At 33.9% G+C, this 19,630-nt stretch overlaps 2 protein-coding genes and 1 long non-coding RNA gene across 3 annotated transcripts; all 3 read right to left on the bottom strand.

Annotated features, from left to right (window-relative positions):
• Window positions 1-3,554: 3,554 nt before the first annotated feature.
• On the bottom strand, window positions 3,555-9,452 carry LOC145640821 (phosphomannomutase). The gene is made up of 12 exons (XM_081692058.1): window positions 9,292-9,452; window positions 8,762-8,847; window positions 8,461-8,505; window positions 7,956-8,022; window positions 7,617-7,693; window positions 6,856-6,891; window positions 6,444-6,499; window positions 6,254-6,353; window positions 6,059-6,154; window positions 5,889-5,978; window positions 4,425-4,476; window positions 3,555-3,956 (listed from the first exon to the last, which is right to left on the bottom strand). Exons 1-12 carry the CDS (start codon window positions 9,401-9,403, stop codon window positions 3,895-3,897), a joined length of 879 nt encoding a protein of 292 aa, XP_081548184.1. The 5' UTR covers window positions 9,404-9,452; the 3' UTR covers window positions 3,555-3,894.
• Window positions 9,453-12,718: 3,266 nt separating this feature from the next.
• On the bottom strand, window positions 12,719-14,223 carry LOC145640820 (uncharacterized). The gene is made up of 4 exons (XR_014114977.1): window positions 14,104-14,223; window positions 13,946-14,007; window positions 13,349-13,486; window positions 12,719-12,853 (listed from the first exon to the last, which is right to left on the bottom strand). It is a non-coding gene; the product is annotated as an uncharacterized LOC145640820 (long non-coding RNA).
• A 3,209-nt stretch (window positions 14,224-17,432) lies between these two features.
• On the bottom strand, window positions 17,433-18,731 carry LOC145639915 (G-type lectin S-receptor-like serine/threonine-protein kinase LECRK3). Its single transcript, XM_081691235.1, has one exon. It carries the CDS (start codon window positions 18,729-18,731, stop codon window positions 17,433-17,435), a length of 1,299 nt encoding a protein of 432 aa, XP_081547361.1.
• Between the last annotated feature and the right edge of the window lie 899 nt (window positions 18,732-19,630).

The following is a 19,630-nucleotide window of genomic DNA, read 5'->3' as shown; positions in this document are numbered from 1 at the left end:
AAAAAGCTAAAACAAAAAATACAACAATTAACGACGCCGGACACAACCAGCTAACCAGTGAGGAACCTGTTGAACCTGACAAACCAAAAGGGATTGAACCAAAGCCCGCATCTCCTGAATGAGCCACCAAGCCGAAATTTCCATTGACCCAAAAGGAGGAAAAAGAGCATGTAGGGCAGCACAATCTGTATAAACCCGGATTTTCAAGTAGCCTCTACGGATAGCAAACTCCAAACCCCAAACACAAGCTTGAAGCTCAGACTGCAACGCTGAACTTGCCATAAAAGCCCGACATCCACCTCCTAGTACCTTAGAAGAATGAAGCTCACGGACTATCTAGCCTACTCCAGCCCTATAAGTAGAACAATCCCAGGCCCCATATATGATCAAACAAGCCGTTGGAGAGATATTAGGTAACCCTCGCAGACAATGCCATCGGACATCCTTCTTATCCTCCAAACGAACCAAACAAGAAGACTTCGAAGACCTCTTCCAAGTTTGAGCCTGCATAGCACAAAGAAACCACCCTGACGCCAAACCAATAATAGTCCCAGGCGACCAACCAGATTTCCTAAACCTCAGATGATTACGAGAAATCCAAATTGCCCAGAGAAGAGCAAATAATGAAGCAATACCCTTCCGGTCCTTCAATGACCAAATATGAGAAATTGTACACGAGAACCAAACACCAAACGAAGGAAATAATTGCATAAGATCCCATTGAATGCCCAACGCTCCAAATAGCCAAAGACTGCAGATAACAGGACAATCTCTGAATGTATGAGACACATATTCCACATCCGCATGACAAAAAGCACAAACTGGATCAATAGGGAGACCTTGAGCATGGAGAATAGTCACTAAAGGAAGAGCGTCATGCAGCAATATCCAACCAAAGATTTTCCACCTAGGAAGAATTGGTAAAGCCCAAAACTTCCTCCACCATGCCAGAGAAATTTGAGATTGACTACTAGACAAGACCCTAGGATCACAAAGAAGTGCATAACCAGATTTTGTTGAATAAACGCCATCCCTAGTGAACTTCCAGTAAACAAAATCATCCATCAACCGCACTGGCCGATCCAACGAAAGAATTCTAGCAGCAGAGCTAGATTCAAACAGGCCATGAATAATAGAAGCATCCACACACAAGAACGCGGATCAAGTAAAGAAGACACAAGAGTCGGTCGAATTGACTCAGTCGGAAGATCCTTAAAATGAACCGGTCCCCCCAGCACCCAGGAATTTTCCAAAATACGAACACGAGAACCTGAACTTGAACCAACCTTCCAAAATAGACCCTTCGACAACACGGAATAAATCTCGACATAAGATCCCTACAACCCCAAGAGGGACGAGAAACCGAGATCGCATCAATGGAATGAAGAGTCGGATATTTCGCATACAGAAGTCGGGAAACCAACAATTGAGGGCACTGAATAAGCCGCCAACTCTGCTTGGCCAACAGGGAGGAGTTAAAAGGGGCAATACTGCGAATTCCCAAACCTCCTAAACCCTTCGGAAGATGGAGCAACGACGAAGAAGGAAGAGCCATCGATTAGAAGAAGAGTTTAAATGTTTAAATGACCCGTTTAAATGTTTATCAAGGAGATAAATTGGGTGTGGCTCTTATATTAATCAATGCTCTTATAGAAAAGTTTCAAAATCATCTAGTGTTCAACTCTAGCAAGCAAGTTGCATAATACTTTATTAAATCTATAAAAAGCAATGGAAAATGTGACGTGTTAATAGGAGAATAACAGAGAAACATAGACTTATGGTTACTATAATAAGCCTAATACTTCCTCCGTTTTTATTCAGTTGACGCGTTTGATTTAGGCACATATATTAAGGAGAGGAGAGAGAGTGAAAGAGAATGAAAAAGCAAGTGGGGTAGTTTGTAAATGCAAGGTAAAAAATTTACCCCAAAAAGAAACATCAACTAAAAAAAAACTTTCTATAAAAGAATACGTGTCAACTAAAAAGAAACAAAGGTAGTATGTAATAGTGGTGGGAAAAGATATGATTTTGTATATTTATTTTTTTAATCTTTAGTGATGGGCCTTGATGATGATTTTTATGGGTCCTAAAAAAAAAATGTAAACAAGAGCCCTTCACTTTAATTTATATAAATTTTCATTTTTTTTGGGTTCCTTCCCTAACCTGGGTCCTAGGCAATTCCTGCTTACGCTTAGAGCAACTTCAATGGCCATTGACGGATGTATTTGGCTCCCAAGGGGATCCCCTTTTTGCAAATATTTAATGAAATTCATGGGTAAGGTATAAACTGTAATATTTATTCTAATAGTTTAAACTTTTGACACCATTTATCGCCTTTTGTAACCACAAATTATGATTTATAAGTAAAGGAAAATATAGTCATTTTTCTTAAAGATTCGTATTAATACAAAAGGAACGGAGGATGTATGTAGATGAAATAAAGAACTAACAAGTAAAAACATTGCACATTATTCTCTCTTAGATCCGCCACTGCCAATGACAAACTAATTTGACAATTAGCTTGCCATGCCACATAAGATTTTAAGCTAATTATCACTTTAGCTATTTTTGCTCTAATGGTTAGCTATTAGCTTAGTAGTAGTCGTTGGATAGAAAATACATGGAAAAAACTTAATTGATGCAATGAGCATTTTACTTTGGTAAGTTTAACTCCCAAGCAAAGCCAAGCTAATTGAGTTTTCTAGCTTCAATGGTCAAACTAGTAGCTAGAAAATTATTGAAATTGCAATTAAGTCCCTAGATACAACCATTGGAATTGCTTATAATGTCGGCCTTGGTGGTAACTATCGTGCTACTAGCTATCTAAAGTCACAAAGTTTGAGATATTACTCGTATATCAATTTTACATCAATTACCAAATTAATGTTTGAGATAGTACTTAATGTTTGCATACATAACAGCATAAAGTCATTCACAAGGCAACACTTTGCTTACCAAATTACCATGTTTAATAGTACTCCGTAATAGAGTATACTTTATCAAATTGATATTACCAAATTACGAAGTACAATATATGTTGTGCAAAGATTGATTTGGAATCCTTGAAGCTTGAACGGTGCAAGGATAAGAATTACCCGGTGATAGTCACCCCTAGAAAATGGAGTGTATTATCAATTTATCATGCCTCTCATACCAAGTATTAGGTAATGGAAATGATTGATTGATTTCATTTCCACCACTCAAAAATACTATACTAAACATGCTTTTCGCTACAAATCTGAACAATTTTAGAAATGGTTACAATCTGATCTACAAATCTGAACAATTTTAGAAATGGTTACAATCTGATCTGCTCCTTAGCAGCATTAACTTACATACTTAGGGCATGTTCTCATAGACTAAACTCAGCTGAACTGAATTGAGCTGAGCTGAACTGAAATGAATATTTTATAAGAGAAAAAAATTAGGAGCTGAACTGAATTGAGCTGAAAATAAACGTATGAGAATAGACCCTTAGTCATTTACCCTTTCAAGCACTCTCATGCTCTCATCTCGCACTTCAAAAAGTACATTTTCTATCTTGTGTTCCTCAGTAAGAGCAAAAACGTATGTTTATTCCCTATTACACCAAGCATTTGTCTTTAAAGTGCTCCGTACAATGAAGTACACCAATGTCACAAAAAAACAAAAACAAAAAATACAATGTAGTAAAGTGGCAAGGCTTGCATAAATTCCTTGACGCCATTTACCAGGAAAAATAAAAGTTCTCTTCCTACAACGTTATACAAATAATACAGGTATATGATGAATTTCAGCATTTTGCTTATATGAATTTTTTGCTTGTTTAATATAATGTTCAGTATAGGTTTGTAGTCCATTTTCTAGAAAAACTTAGTGTCAGCATATGATGTAGTCTGCAGTCTTGCAGATGTCTCATTCTCTCTTGGTCAGGAAGATCTCTGTACACTGCTTCCTTGTATCCTCAGGACTGGTAACTGAGAATTGTAAAACAACTGATTTTAGTACAACTCAAACACAATAATAAACCTATGCAAAATGTCATAAAGCACATTGTGTTAACCTTGAACACGTTAGTACTCCCTCTGTCCCCAATTGCTTGTACCAAAGCCAATTTTTCTATAATACTTCGTTAAGATCTGGTAGGGTGGACATGATGAGGGAACAAAGTGGTGGGATTAACAATAAAGTGTGCGTGAGTAAAGTTGTGGTTACTCATGAACATTTAAAGCATGTGGCAATGTTTTAGGGACGGCCTAAAAAGTAAAATGAGGCAAACTCTAAGGGATGGACGGAGTAATCAGCAAAAACAATGTGTTTCAAGGATGATACCGAGTAACCACTTTAACATAAAAAGAGTAATATAAGACCAATAGTGTTGCATAAAGAGATGGACCTCAGACCTTGACAATCATTTATATATAAAATCAATAGAATTAGCTCACCTGTATGACCAATGGTCCTCTCAGATACAAAGATTTCATGATCATTTCCACCCTGCAAAAGGAAGCCAGAACCTAGTTATAGAAAAACAAAGATTGCGATACACATTATTGTGGTGTCAACAGTGGACTACTGATGCAACTACTCTTAAAATGAAACAGAACAATGTTATCCTTTCATACGTCTCGTAATCTTTCGAATGCTGGAAGTTAGATGCTGCCAAGATGTACACTTACTTTAAATTGCAACATGATCAGGTCATATAATAATAAAAAAAGGAACCGATAATCAAAGTACTTGAACCAAAAACATAAAGCAAGCACAATAACCAACATAATTATCCATTTGGGTGTTTAACTAAACATATGTTGGAGTATTTGAACAGGTACTATACTTCAGAAAAGGTATTATCAACTTGTTATTTTCTTAAAGTTACGAAGCCTATGTCTTCAATGATTTTAGCAAGACACACCAGTCCAAAAAGTTTATCTTATAAACCCATAAAATATACTCATGTTAGTCATGAGTCTCGACATTATTCCTAAATCATAGGCCAACTGACTTAGCTCCTTAACAATGGGGCACTATTCTTGCCTCTAGAGAAGCATGTCCCCCATAGGAATTCACTTTTGAGGATACCACACATGATTGCTAAGCATGGATAATTTAATTATGGGGTTATGGAAAGAATTGTTTGGTGGCACTGGTGGAACAGTTTCATTTCAGGTTTCTGCATACAGAAAATGAGTTATTAAGAGTTTCAGGAAAAGCATTCAGAAGAATAATCTAGAATGAATTGTCAGGGATAATTAAAGGATTTGCCTAGAAAAGAGCGACAATGCATGATGTTAGTGTAGTTACATCTAAGGATTTATCTAGAACATTAGGGTTTGATAGTTAATTATGAATTTATAATATAGGGTTTACCTAACGTCAAGATATGTATACTTAACATACGAGGACAAATTGTGTATAACAAAGTAGGCTGCTACGTGTATTCTCCTCACTTATTGGAAAGGAGGCTAAATCCTCATAATAACGAAGTACCATCTTTGTACACAGAGAGAAAAATCCATATCAAAGTATTCAACACACTTGTGTTTAAATCTCTTGATTATCTAACCAACAATCCAACACTTACTCTTAAGTCCCAAATCCCAATACTCTTCTATTCACCTGATTTTTGCTTTTATAAACTTTATTGAGCTTAATTAAACTTTATTAAGCCCTTTTTATTTATAACCTGAAATTGCCTGACAGCAATTTTTCTGAATTTGTCTAAATTACCAGTCTACAACACACAATGTACCCATATGACATGCTGAAAGAAAAAACTCAACACTATTGCTATGAAGCAAGTGAAGGAACAAAAGTGAGACAATAGTAGACTAATATACAGCACAATGGACAGAGAATGTAGGCATTGGAGATCAGTAAAACTAATAAAAATTAAGTATACACCTCACCTCAAAAGTTTTGTCACCAAAAAAGTGAATCTCACTGAAATCCTCAAGGTACCGCAGACTATAGGTCTTATCCCAACCTCGAGGAAAAACCTATAACATGTAAGACCTAGATGAGAATTTCTATTCATTGGTAATTTTAACAGCTTTTAAAAAGATTAAGAATCACTTACATCAAAGCTTATCTGCCCTCCTATTGAAAATGTCAGATTTAAGTGACCAAATTTCTCACGCAATATAGAAACCATAGTTGAACGTATTTTTTGGACCTGTACAAGATGTTATATAATCCTTAAAGATGATCATTGAAAAGCTAACAAATCTTATCTATCTAAGAGAGTATATGCACAGGAAAACCAAGGTACTACCTTGTCATACTTTTCGAATTCATCTCTTTCTTCTTGACTACAATTTCTCCCAATAGGTGAAACATTAATCATCCCATTTCGAAACTCTACAAATGTTCCCCTGAAAATATTGATTGGCAAAAATAATAAGTAATGGTCTTGCAATGGTATAAAGAAATATATTTGAAGATTCATACACATCCACAGATACCTTTTTATAGGAATATCCAAGTCTGCAATGTACTTCAGCGTAAAATTGATGAACTCCTGAAACAACATACTGTAAACTCAACAACACTATACAGTAAATTAATACACATACCAATAATCCACAGCAGGGCTGACCGGTTCAGACATGTCCAACACTTTAACTCTCAGGACTTTCTAACACTAAACCATACCTAAAGTTGCCCATTATCCATCAAGCAACCCTGATACAATTATTATCCAAATTAATGATATTAACCATGGTGTTCCTCTTAGACAATCCCCATCAGCAAGCATTCATGACTTGATTGTGTTCAACTAGAATCCTGATATGACCTCACTCAAGACCTCAAGTATAACATCCTCTATTCCTATTTATATGAAGTTCATCAACTCTTCAATTCATCTACTCTTACCTTGATATTTTCTTCTCCAAGAAGTTTCTTCAAGCTCTGCAACACCATCACACGCTCATTAGACATGGGAAGTATGTAAACTTGAAATCTTCAACACTATTCTACTCTAAAAAGAAACCTTATCAGTATGACTAAAAAGAAACCTTATCAATATGACTATTTCATCTACACACAGACATGATACTAACACATAAATAAAAAGCAGAGCACTAAAACACTTGGCATTTCTCTTGCACACCAATTACCAAGCTTCCTTTATAGAAAACATATATAAACAATTTATAACATATGCATATAATAGGAAGCTTATGATTGTCTGGTAAATAGGAAAGTAATTGTATATATCAACAATATGCAATCACCTGTTTTATTAATTATTTTCCATTATTTGTCTAATAATCATAAATGCGAAGTTTGTTATTTGAAATTAAAGAACAAATATATTTTTCTCAACATAATAAGTTCATACAAACTGACTTCTTCTACAGCTCAGGCAACCAAACTGTAGTAGTTAATCAAAAAACAAAAGAAATTACATGAAAGTTAGACTGATCCATTGTCTCCAACATTTGATTGGAACACATGCTAAATGAGGCAAACAACTAAAAGACCAGGAACAAACTAACCAAGCTTTAAAAAAACTTCAGATTCCAACATGAAAACTTTTTTGTTCCAGATAAAGATGCTTAGTGAACTGATATGATCCAATGTTATAGCAGATTCAGTATATATATTATCATACACGAGGTTTAGATGATTACCATGATGCCAATCTCTGCTCCATCTTTATAAGCCACAAGTCCATTCTCCGCGAAAACATAATCATAGTCATTAATTACTGTACAAACAAAACAAAGATAATGAAGTTGTATAAGAAGTAAGGTCAAAGCAAAAATTTCCTATTCTATTTGATCATCCAAACCTAACTATATTTCAAGATAAGGATTGAAATTTGTAAGTGATAGGATACCAATTCAATATATATAAAACCCAATACAACGTTTGGTGACAAATAGAATTCAGAATTTACTATTCTGTCTGCAGAAAAACGATTAAAGATGACAGAAAGAGTGCAGAAAATAATGTGTTGATAAGCTGACCTGTCTTTCCAAGTTGCTCAGATATCTTAATTAAGTCCGATCCTCCAACAACACCAACAGGAACAACCTGTAGTAAGCCATGGGTTATAATAGATGAAGAATTTCCCCAACTTTTTCTACTGCTAAATATTAATTATGAATACACATTTTATCATCGACTACAGGGCTACAGGGCCTTCTTTTCTTCCCATTATTTTCCTAAGTAAGAGGTGTTCAAATTAATCTGAGATAGATGAAGTCTAGAACAGAGGGAGAAGTTATTATCCCTTTAACTTTTCTTAATTTTTCATTAGAATAGCTGCATCAATACTAGCTGCTCGACATACAATCTAATTGGCATATATTGTGCATATTGGATTTGAATGAGATGAGAAACAAATAGAACATTTAATTTCAAAACACAGTGCAAATTTTGACTTTCTTTAACATCAAACACTTCTAAAATTAAATTTGATAAGGCAGTGGAGCTGTGCAACTTTGGAGCATTCAAACTTCAAGAATGTACCTTTCGCAATTCTTTCATGAATTCCAGCATTTCAGGCGTTACCTCCTGCCAATGAAAAAGCGAAATCAGGGAAAGTTTTCAAAAAATATTGAGTATTGCAAATCACACTTCAAAGTTCCTTTTCTATAACAACATAATTATATTGTTTGAGATGCAGATCTGCACGCAAAACCATCTAAAACCGATGAAATTAAATCATACTAACATCCATAATTCAGCAAATAGAAATATACATTACAATAATAAAAAACAATAAATGTATAGTTTCCAATTATAAGAATTGAGGGAAAAGAAACACCACCTTTCTAGGAGCTGTAAGTGTGCCATCGACATCGAACAGCGCGATTATGGAGGGCTTAGCAGCCATTTTTGAGCAATAAATTTCACCTGTCATAAGTTTGCAAGTCATAATCGTATTATTATCTCAATCTCACACACAATTTCCAATTCAAAATTGAAAATTGAAGATCAGAGTTCAAAAACTGGTAATCAATGATAACGAAGTAACTAATTAACTTAAATTATCAAGTCCGAAATTTAACAAGATTATCAAAATTACACAGTAGATGAACTAGATCAAGCAGATTACAAATGGGAAGTACAATCAAACATCAAATTAGATCTGAAAATCATAATGTAATCTTAAAAATAATATCATATAACTACAAATTAGTATGTTAATTTATTGAAATTGCATTATATGTAGTAATTTGCAAAATTAAAAGAAGAGTTGAGCTATCATCATCACCGCCACCTCCGACGGAATGGCGACCGCCGGAAACAGTGGCAGTCACAAATCAGAAGAGGAAAAAAAGAGAGAGAAGAGGAGACCTGAATGATGAAATAGCGACGGCGTTGAATTCCGGAAAATGTGATAGCAGGAATGCAAAGAGAGGGAAGATCCAGTGGTAGTGATGCAGGAAGTAAGGGAGGAAACTAGCATATAAAGATGAAGGCTATCTTTCAAACCAAGAAACCAGCGGGTCTTCTTTTTCCTATATATATATATATATATATATATATAGGGGAGGGATCCGGTGAGAATAGGTTCTTATGTGAGAACATTTCTAATATATGAGAACAAATCTAAGCCTTAGGATCAAACGATCTCAACGGCTCTAATAAAACCAAACTTTTCATCAATATACTTGTTAATCAGAAAAACAAAGTGAAGAAACTACGAGCTTCAATTTCAATGAGATTCAAGGATTTCGAACACCATTCCGTTCGATTTTTGTCAGATTTCAGCAATAGCAAGAATCAACAAGCTTCATAGATTATTCGGGTAAATAATCAACAAAAGTTCTGTTAGATTTTTCCTTAATTTTTGTCAGTAATTTTCGAATTTCATGGTTTGAATGTTGGATTTTTGTTATCATTTTAGTAATGAGTGATCTTAATTTAGTATTTTCGTTAAAATTTACAGATTTGATGTTCTAATTTTCGATTTTAGTGTTCTGGAAAATTTTAGTGTTCTTATGCGATTTTTCGATTTTTTGCTTCAATTTTTTGCTGCGATTTTGTTTGATTATGTTTGCTGCGATTTTGTTCGATTTACTATATGATTTTGTTTGATTATGTTTGCTGCAATTTTAATTCTTATGATTTTGTTTGCTGCGATTTTGTTCGATTTTCGATTATGTTTGCTTTATGTTTGATTATGTTCCATTTTCATCAAGCATTTGTTTGCTTTATGTTTGATTATGTGGAGTGTTTTTTTCTTTGATGTGGAATTTATTAAACTTAATTGCTTGGATTGAATTTATTTTTGCAGGTTCATTATATTAAGTTGACAATTATGGATGAACAAGCAAATAATGAAGCAGTTTTTTTTTTTTTTTTTTTTTTTTTTATTTTTTTTTTATAAACTTGGATGTTTTTATGTACAACATGTTCCAAAATCGTAGAACATGGTTGAAAATTTTAGAACATGTGGGTATAAAATTGGAACATGTGTGTATAAAATTAGAACATGTTGGTAGGAAAACAACGGAAAGTAATAAATGAGAATGTTGATGAGTGAAATTTGATAAATAATTTGGATCATTTGATTTTAGAACAAATGAGTAAAATTTTGGAACATGTTTTGATTTTTCTAATGGGATGTCTAAAATCATGTGTTCTAAATATTTGATCATGTGTTCTAAAGTTTTAGTCTAATGTTCCAAATTATGCTGTAAATAATTAATTAAACTTTAGTCTTAAATCTATGCTCTAAATAATGTCTTCTGTTCTGATTTAATCATGTGTTCTAAATATTAAATCATATGTTCTAAAATTTTATTCATTTGTTCTAAATTTTTTTTAACTTGTTAAAATTACTTTTGTGCAGAAATAATTAACAACAACGAACAACTTGATAATGTTTCTAATGCCAATGCAAGTGTGCCAACTACTCCTACAGTAGTACCTATATTAACTCCCGGAGGAACAAAAGAATGGTTTCCTATGTGCCGCAATGAGTTAAAACCTGCAATAGGAATGAAATTTAATAGTGTTGATGAGGGTGTTGAATTTTATAAATCATATGCACTTGCTGCTGGTTTTAACACTAGGAAGTCTACCAGTAAAAGGCATACAGAGAAAAAATTGGCATTCCAATATGTCTTATGCAACAAACAGGGTTTCAAGGAGAAGAAAAAGCCTATTGTTGAGAGTATTCTAAATGATAAAGAAGGACAAAGCAAGGAAGGCAAGATTTCAATAACAAGAAAAAGATTAGTCACTCGTGTTGGGTGCAAAGCTTTTATGTTGTAAAATTTATTTTTAATGTTATAAAGTTTTAGTCTAATGGTCCAAATTATGTTTTATAAACTCATTACCTTTATGCTCTAAATAATTAAGTAAACTTCAGCCTTAAATCTATTCTCTAAATAATGTCTTCTGTTCTGAGTTAATCATGTGTTCTAAATATTAAATCATATGTTCTAAATATTTAATCACGTGTTCTAAATTTTTACTCATATGTTCTAAATATTTAATCACGTGTTCTAAATAGGTACTGCTATATTTCGTGTGTAATGAAATTTGATCTTCTTGTTCTAAACAAGTGCAACATGGCATTTACTCCATTTACAAGGGTTGATCATCACAAGAGTTGCATCACTTTTGCGGCTGGTTTCATAGCAAAGGAAGATATTGAATCATTAGAGTGGTTGTTCAAAACATGATTGTGTTAGTTTGGCAGAGGGCGATGATGAAGATATCAAAGACCTTGTGATTAATCTTCAATGATTGAGGCTGAATTTGGAAGCTAAGAGGAATGCAAGAAGTAATGTTGAAAATAATGCTACTAGCATATGTTGTGGGGAATTGAGTCACCATGATATTCAAAATTATCCAAAAAAAGTTAGATAATACTTAATGATTTTAGAACATTTTTTTGAATCTGTGTATTGAATAACACTTTTTTTTGTAGTATAAAAATGATTATAGTTTGAATTTAATACATATACTTCGTATGTATTGAAGTTTAAAACATATGACTAAAAATTTAGAACATATGACTAAAAATTTAGAACATATGAGTTATAATAAGTAATCATGTGTGTTGTATGTTTCCGATGCGATTTCAAAATTTTAATTTAGACCATATGATTAAAATTTATCACTTAAATTCTTAGTTCTTGAATACATAAGTACTATTTTTTAATTCATGATATGTGTTTTGTATGTTTTCGATGGGATTTCAAAATTAAAAATTTAGACCATAATGATTTAAATTGGTGGGAGGGTGTGCTGCATGACTTTAAATTTCATTCAGATGTATTTGGGTGGGAGGATATGAGTAAAAAAATGGAATATATGAGTTTTAAAATTAAAAATTTGAGTTATAATTTAAAACATATATAAAGATATAATTTAGAACATAAGGCTAAAATTTTAGAACATATGAGTAATAATTTAGAACAAATTTATAAAAATTTAGAACTTATGGGCTTATGGGTAAAAAATTAGAACATATGACTAATATTTTACAATAACATGCTATATTTTTGTTCTAAGGGGATTTCTAAATAGCAATTTAGAACATAAAAATTTATATAACATTATATATTTTCACATTAATATTTAAAGCATATGGATAAAAATTTGGAACATATGAGTATTAATATATAATAAATTGTATTTTTATATTCTTGCATGCATAACAATGAAGTAGATCACAAAAAAGACAAGACAAGCTTATATATTCGAACACAACCTTTTAGAAAAATAGTTTTAGTATAATTATACTATATAAAATTCTACATGCTATTTCTAAAATTTTATTACAAATTATTTTCTTTCGCCATTTCCGTGATCTTGAAGTAATCTCATGATGTAGCTCATTTTCCTTGTGTGATAATATTTTAGCACAAAAATCCACCCTCAATTTCTTCATTTGATCGATCTGCAATATAATAAGATAAAATCATTAGACTTTGGTATCCGCTATCCCATTTTTTAATTTACATCATTATAAAAAAAAAAAAATAGATTTACACAACTTACATGATTCAATTAAATCCGCTACTTACATTATACAATTTGGAACTTATGAGTTTAAATTTAGAACATATGTATAAAAATTTAGAACATATGTACAAAAATTTAGAACATATGGGTAAAAAATTTAGACATATATAAAGTTGTAGCAAAAATTAACAATTGAACTAGAATGTATATATACTACATACTCAACAAAATTCTAGTAGAAAACATAAAATGTGAGTAAAATAAGAATTAAAATTAGAATTGAATTAAATTTTAAACATACAAGTAAAGTTTTAGAACATATGAGTAAAATTTAATCTCAAAAAAAAAAAAAAAAAAACATATGAGTAAAATTTTAGAACACATCTAACATTTATAAAAAATTGAACAATATCCATGGATGATAACCAACCTTTGAATTTGATCATTGTTTATAGCTTCTAGTAAAGATGACTCCACAATTGGACTTCTAGACCACTGATCATCAATTTTTACAGCTTCATCATCACCATCACTTTTTTTCTTTTTGACAAGTGCTTCATCACCATCTCTATTTGAAAAAAAAAAGTATGTTAGAAGCTTAAAACAGAGATTAAAAACAAGGTTACACTTGCTAATCTAAGCTAAGATAGTCAAAACAACAATATTGATTTACATAATCATACACGCAACATGCAGTTAAATTTCAGCTTGACATTTTATCGAATAGGTTATGAGCATCTAAAAGTGATTTCTAAATTTGCAAAAAATCAAACATCAAGAATACTATTGCAGATTATAAACAATGATGATAATAAAGAAGAAAGAGAAATACATCATAATCATATTATTGATCCATTAAATCCAATAAGTAAACATCCCAAAATAAACAATCAATTTCCTATAAACTAACAGATTCAAGAGCATAGCTTTAGAGCACCAATATTATTATCCTTCAATTTAAATTGATATTACCAAAATTCACATAAAAACAAAGTAAAATGGCCAAAATCAATAAATTGATACTTACATCCTTCGTTCATAAGTAGTAATAGCTTAGATTGAATCCATTTGATGAAGAATTTGCGATTTCTAGGGTTTCAACAAAATCACAAAAACCTTATTCAATACAAAAATTTGAACATTGAAGCCAAATATCAAAGGAAAAATAGTTAAAACAGCAAATACCTAACAATATTTGTAGATTCAAGTCGAAATTCAAAGATATCTTAGCATTAAGATCGATCAAACCAGTGTTCGTTCAGAAATTTTTGGGGAAAGAAGAGAGAGAAAGGGAAGAGCTGGTTCAATTTCTTGAGAGAGAAAAAGCTGGACAATTTTTTTTAATTTTTCTTGTATACAATCTAAAATTTACAATATTGCCATTATTTTGACCAGGGTAGATGTGGAGCGTTGGATCTTGTTTGATCCAATGGTAATAAATTATTCTCACATATAAAGTGTTCTCATATAAGAGAGGTGTTCTCATATAAGAAAATTCAAGTTTATCTCCTAGATAAACAAACAATGTTTATCTAGTGGCAATTGGGTAATTAATTAAATTGCTTTGATGGCTGTGCAAAAATAAAAATAATTAGTTCACTGCTACATTTCACGTGAATTCTCATATTCTTGCTTCATCATCAATGACGAACAAAAGCTCAAAAGCAATCCCAGAAAAAAAAAGCTTAGCTTCAATGGAGGAGGAAAGCTCACCTACCCTATAAGGGTTAACCATACCCTATATTCCTCCCTTTTTAATTAGGGTTTTCGTTTAATTCAGCGGCGAAGCCGCCGAAAATGGTGATGTCGGTGTCGGAGAAGTCATTGACATAGCTTGACGAAGAAGATGAAGGTGTCGAAGGAAGAAACAGATGCTTGTAATGGAGGTGGGTGAAGGAAGGAGGAAGAAGAGATCCATGGATGTGCGTGAAGTAACATTGAGGAAGAAGATGAATTATAGTGAAATTTACAAAAATGTCCTTCATTTTATATAGAAAATTACAGATATACCCCTTGATAAACATCAAATGTTTATCTAGGAGATAAACTGGGGCAAGCCCATATATATATATATATATATATTTTGTTTTTTTTGGCAATGCATGCATTTTGTTATCGGAAATTTCACCAGATGTCCCTGAGTTATTTTTTTATTCACCAAATACCCATCAAAATTTTCAAATTCACCAAATACTCCTGAGTTTAAGAAAAATGTCACCAAATGCCCTTAATGACTAACGGTGTTTCATTAATGACTAATATGCCACGTGACAGCCTCTAATTGGTTGTTGTAATATTAGTTAATTAATTATAAAAAAAAAACTTTAAAAAGTAAAAAAAATAAAAGAAATAAAAAAAAATAAAAAAATAATTTTTAAAAAAAAACCCCACCACCCAAGACCCACCCCACCCCAACGGCCCACCACCAGCCGCCACCGCCACCACGCCAAATCCCACCCTCCCCCTGCACCGGTGGTCCATAATCGCCGGCGAGGCTAGGCCCCCACCCTCCGACACCCCCTCCCCTTACCCCCAGCCCCTTCTCCCTCCGTTTCCCCTCCCCTTAAACTCCTCCCCCACCTCGAAAAACCCCCTCCTTCACGGCCGGCGTCCAAACCCCCTCCCCAGCGTCGGCGAACCACTTTCGCCCCACCCCCTTTCCCCCTTAAACCACCACCCAAAAAAATCGAAACCCTAGATTTTAATTTGGGGTTTTTTCGATTTGGGGGGTTTTCGGTTTTTAGGGTGGTGGTTTAGGGGGGAAAGGGGGTGGGGATGGAGGGGGGTGAGGCGAAAGTGGTTCGCCGAGGAGGAGGTTTGGGCACCGTCCGCGAAGGAAGGGAGGTGTTTTCGATGTTGGGCAGGGGTTTAAGGGAGGGAAAACGGAGGGAGAAGGGGCTGGGGGTAGGGGAGGGGGTGTCGGAGGGTGGGAGGGGGTGTCGGAGGGTGGGGGGGGGGGGGGGGCTACCCTCGCCGGCGAAAGGGGACCACGGCGTACAAGGGGAGGGTGGGATTTGGGGGTAGTGGCTGGTGGCCGGCCATTGGGGGTGGGTGGGTCTTGGGTGGTTGGGTTTTTTTTTTTTTTTTTTTTTTTTAATTTTTTAAAGTTTTTTTTAATGATTAATTAACTAATATTACAACAACCAATTAAAGGCTGCCACGTGGCATATTAGTCATTAATGACTAACGCTGTTAACCGTCGTTAGTCAATAAGAACATTTGATGACATTTTTCTTAAACTCAGGAGTATTTGATGAATTTGAAAGTTTTGATTGGTATTTGATGAATAAAAAAATAACTCAGGGGCATTTGATGAAATTATTTAAAAGTATATTATATATGACACATAATGAATCAAAAATTATTTAGACTTATTAAAATCATGATAATTTTGAAAACTGGCAACAGAAAAGTGGAAACAACTTTTTCTTTTTTTTGACCAGGGAAACACCTTTTTCTTGTTTCCTCAAACAAGCCTATTTTGTTAGCTACAAGATTTGATCCCTTGACGACTTGCATACTATCACATGGAAAAAACCAACTTCTCCACACCAAAATTAATGACAAAAAAGACCAAATTTAATTAATAACTTGAGCCAAGGGGGAGGCCAAGGCCCCCCAGCCCCCTGGCTCCGCCCCTGCTTATACAAAGTATAATTGTATAAATATATAGCTACAAAGTATATAATACGGAGCACAGTACAAATAACATAATTACTGATGAAGTGTCAAGTGATGAGTGATGAATATGATCCGATGATGATATAATAGCGTAAAAATTTCTCACTTCTTTTTATAGGCCCACATTAAATTCCCCCATCTCTTTTTTAGCACTTTCCTTTTTCCTTTCGTTCTCTCTTCGTGAGTATTTTCCTTCTAAGATGAAGCTTGGAGAATATAGCTTTAATGGATATCTAGTCTTCATCCTCATTTATCAACGCGGGGCCCATCAAAAGAGGGGATCTGAGCCTTCGCTCAAGCTGCTCCCCCTTAATAATTAATTGATGATCAATAATTAATTAAAAGGGGGGCCTTGAGCCTTTGCTCAAGTTGCTCCCCCTTATAGTCGGCCCTGGTTAAAATAATTAATTGATGATTAATGATTGAATGATTAAAAAATTAAATGTAGAATTATTTTTTAATTTCTTTTTAATTATAAATCAAGAGGGATATTAAAGTCTTTTCAAGGAGACACCACAATCTCCCACTTAATTTATAAAATAAAGATAAAAATCATCAAGAGATATCTCCATTTGCAATTAGTATGGTGTCTAACTGTCGGTGGTACATTGACAATTAGTGAAAATATATTATAGCTTTGTTATTATTATAATTAATCATTAATCAACCCCAATAGCCAGGAGTTTATTCGTTTTACAATTTCAATAACCATGTAACCATAACAACTTGAGAATGTAACATTCCAAAATACTACTAGAATTTTATTTAAGCTGCATTAGCAACATACTACAATGCAGTTGGATTACACTTAGTAAATCACAAGACTTGGAGATCTAAATCCTTATCTTAATGAAAGCAATCCTGTCAACAGAGGTGTCGTTTTTCCCATTTGAGAGTGGAACCTTCTTTTTCCAACAGTCCCCTCCATTTCTGTAAATGGCAACTGCACAGAAGCAATCTGTTAGACAAACTTCCCTGCACCATTCTACAGGAACATTCTGATAATGCTCGTAGTCCGAAAGCGGCCAGTCTACGTCCTGCAGCACCTTGAAATCGTACTGATTTTTGTCTTGTGATCCTTCTTTACAACTCTGTGGAGGAAAGTTCTGGTAGCATCCGCTCATCTCATTGTTTGGATCCAAGGGCACGTAACCTGGAGGGCATATGCAGTGTGGTCTACTGTCATCTCCTAACTTGCAGTAGCTGTTGAAACCACATACGCCACTACCTGTTTGCTGTATGACAGCAGTACAGATGTTGTCTGGAGTAAAGGACTTGATTGACCAGCCACCATAACGAGATGCACTCTTTGAGTATACGTAATGTCTTAATACACCGTCGTATTCAAGAACCACCCTCTGATAGAGAGATTTTTCATGTGATATCTCATTCGGAAAGATATCAACAAGAACTCCACCATTGCTGTCAGCAAGGTACAGTGAACCAGACTGGTCGAACACCACCAGGCTTCCGAATCCCTGATCAGCGAATGTCTCATAGTTGGTGTTCACTGTGTTGAAAAGGGGGAAATCTGTGGTATATAATGCAAGATTTCCGTTATATCCCAAGTTGAATGAGAACCTGCCACTCGAGTAATTCTTTCTAGAAAAACTTGCAATGAGTCGATTGCCTTGATTCAGCGTCTGTGTAGGCAAAAGAGTGTCAGTTGGCTCATCAAAGCTTTGCCAAAGTACAGCAGAAGCTCGATCCATCAGCACAAAGTTTCCAGTGTCCAGCATAGCTGCAGAGGCAAGTGTCACTCCTCTGCTGCTGCTGCTGCCAGCCAACAGCCTAGCTCTCCATACCTCACGCCCACTTGGGTCAGTAAGTATCAAGCTTCTTGCAGTAAGTTCAACTTTCGAACCCCTGGGTACTGGAATATCTCTGTTGGCAGACCAAGTTATTGTTCTTTCGGGTATTCTATTGAACCATATGGCCAACAGAAAACTTCCAGACTCTATCTTCTGAAACCCGAAAGCAAAGTCTTTGGAGGGAGATACCCAAGGCAAAGAGATATCCCCAGCAATGAGAGACGAGCCCAAGGTTACGCTGTTGTAACTTTGAGCCGAGATAGCGAAGCACATTAGAAAAGGAAAACAGATATAACAAGGTAATTTTACTGATAACACCATGGTTCTACTGTAGTTATTACAGCAGGAAAAAAAATGCAGTAAGCTTTGTTTATTTTAGCTCTGCTTTTTTAATGTAAGCAAACTGTTCATGGTACATATCATATATAGTGGGTATGGACAACCCATTTATGAAAGCTAAACTTTATAAAAGTATGTAGATGTATGTCATTTTTCAAGTCCAATGAAAATTAAGGCTCAAAATTGTTTTCAGAAGGTTGGACCAGTTTAAATCATGCGCCATTCTAAATTGACTTTGCTTGAAGAATAATACATGTAATAATGGAGCTATATTTATGAGTTCCGTCGATTCCTCAATCTGTTTTGCACCTAACAGGAAACAGAATACCTAATTCATGTACTAATAAATTCTGTTATATGATTTTTCTAAGTTAAAAATCACACGATCTTGATATTTCCACATATTGATTAGATAAGTTAAGGAAGAATCAAACTGTTAGATACCAATTCAATATAATAAAGAGGAAACTTAGGTATATAGAGAAATCACTATTCTTATGTTTATAAACAGTTCATCTAGAAATTCAACAGTCAACGTTTACACTTTTGTGAATCAAATCCTTGATGTACTAATTAAGATTATCTATATTCATTTAGGTGTTTATATTCCAAAAAAAAAAAAAAAAAAATTAAGGTGTCACATATCTACACAAAAACGTATCCGTTTTGAGTTTTTGACTAGACACATTTGTCAACATGCAGATCATTAATATATGTAAATATTTTAGCAAGAATTAAAAAATTGGTTACACTAGATGAAGCCCGTGCGATGCACGGTTTGTTAAATTTTTAAATACTCGTAATTTTTTATATATATATATTTATGTGCTAAAATTTGTTATATATTTAGATAAAATTTCTGATATCAAAAGATAATATTT

The sequence above is a fragment of the Chenopodium album genome, chromosome 7 (assembly GCF_948465745.1).
Source record: "Chenopodium album chromosome 7, dcCheAlbu1.1, whole genome shotgun sequence".
Lineage (NCBI taxonomy): Eukaryota > Viridiplantae > Streptophyta > Magnoliopsida > Caryophyllales > Amaranthaceae > Chenopodium > Chenopodium album.
The sequence above is the reverse complement of the archived record's forward strand: the minus strand, read 5'-3'. Positions and strand labels throughout refer to the sequence as shown.

Coding starts and splice junctions, on each gene's coding strand:
- LOC145639915 (XM_081691235.1), bottom strand. CDS start 18,731: ATGGTGTTATCAGTAAAATTACCTTGTTATATCTGTTTTCCTTTTCTA.
- LOC145640821 (XM_081692058.1), bottom strand. CDS start 9,403: ATGCTAGTTTCCTCCCTTACTTCCTGCATCACTACCACTGGATCTTCC. Junction 8,848..9,291: donor GTCGCTATTTCATCATTCAG/GTCTCCTCTTCT, acceptor AACTTATGACAG/GTGAAATTTATTGCTCAAAA. Junction 6,155..6,253: donor AATTCGAAAAGTATGACAAG/GTAGTACCTTGG, acceptor CATCTTGTACAG/GTCCAAAAAATACGTTCAAC.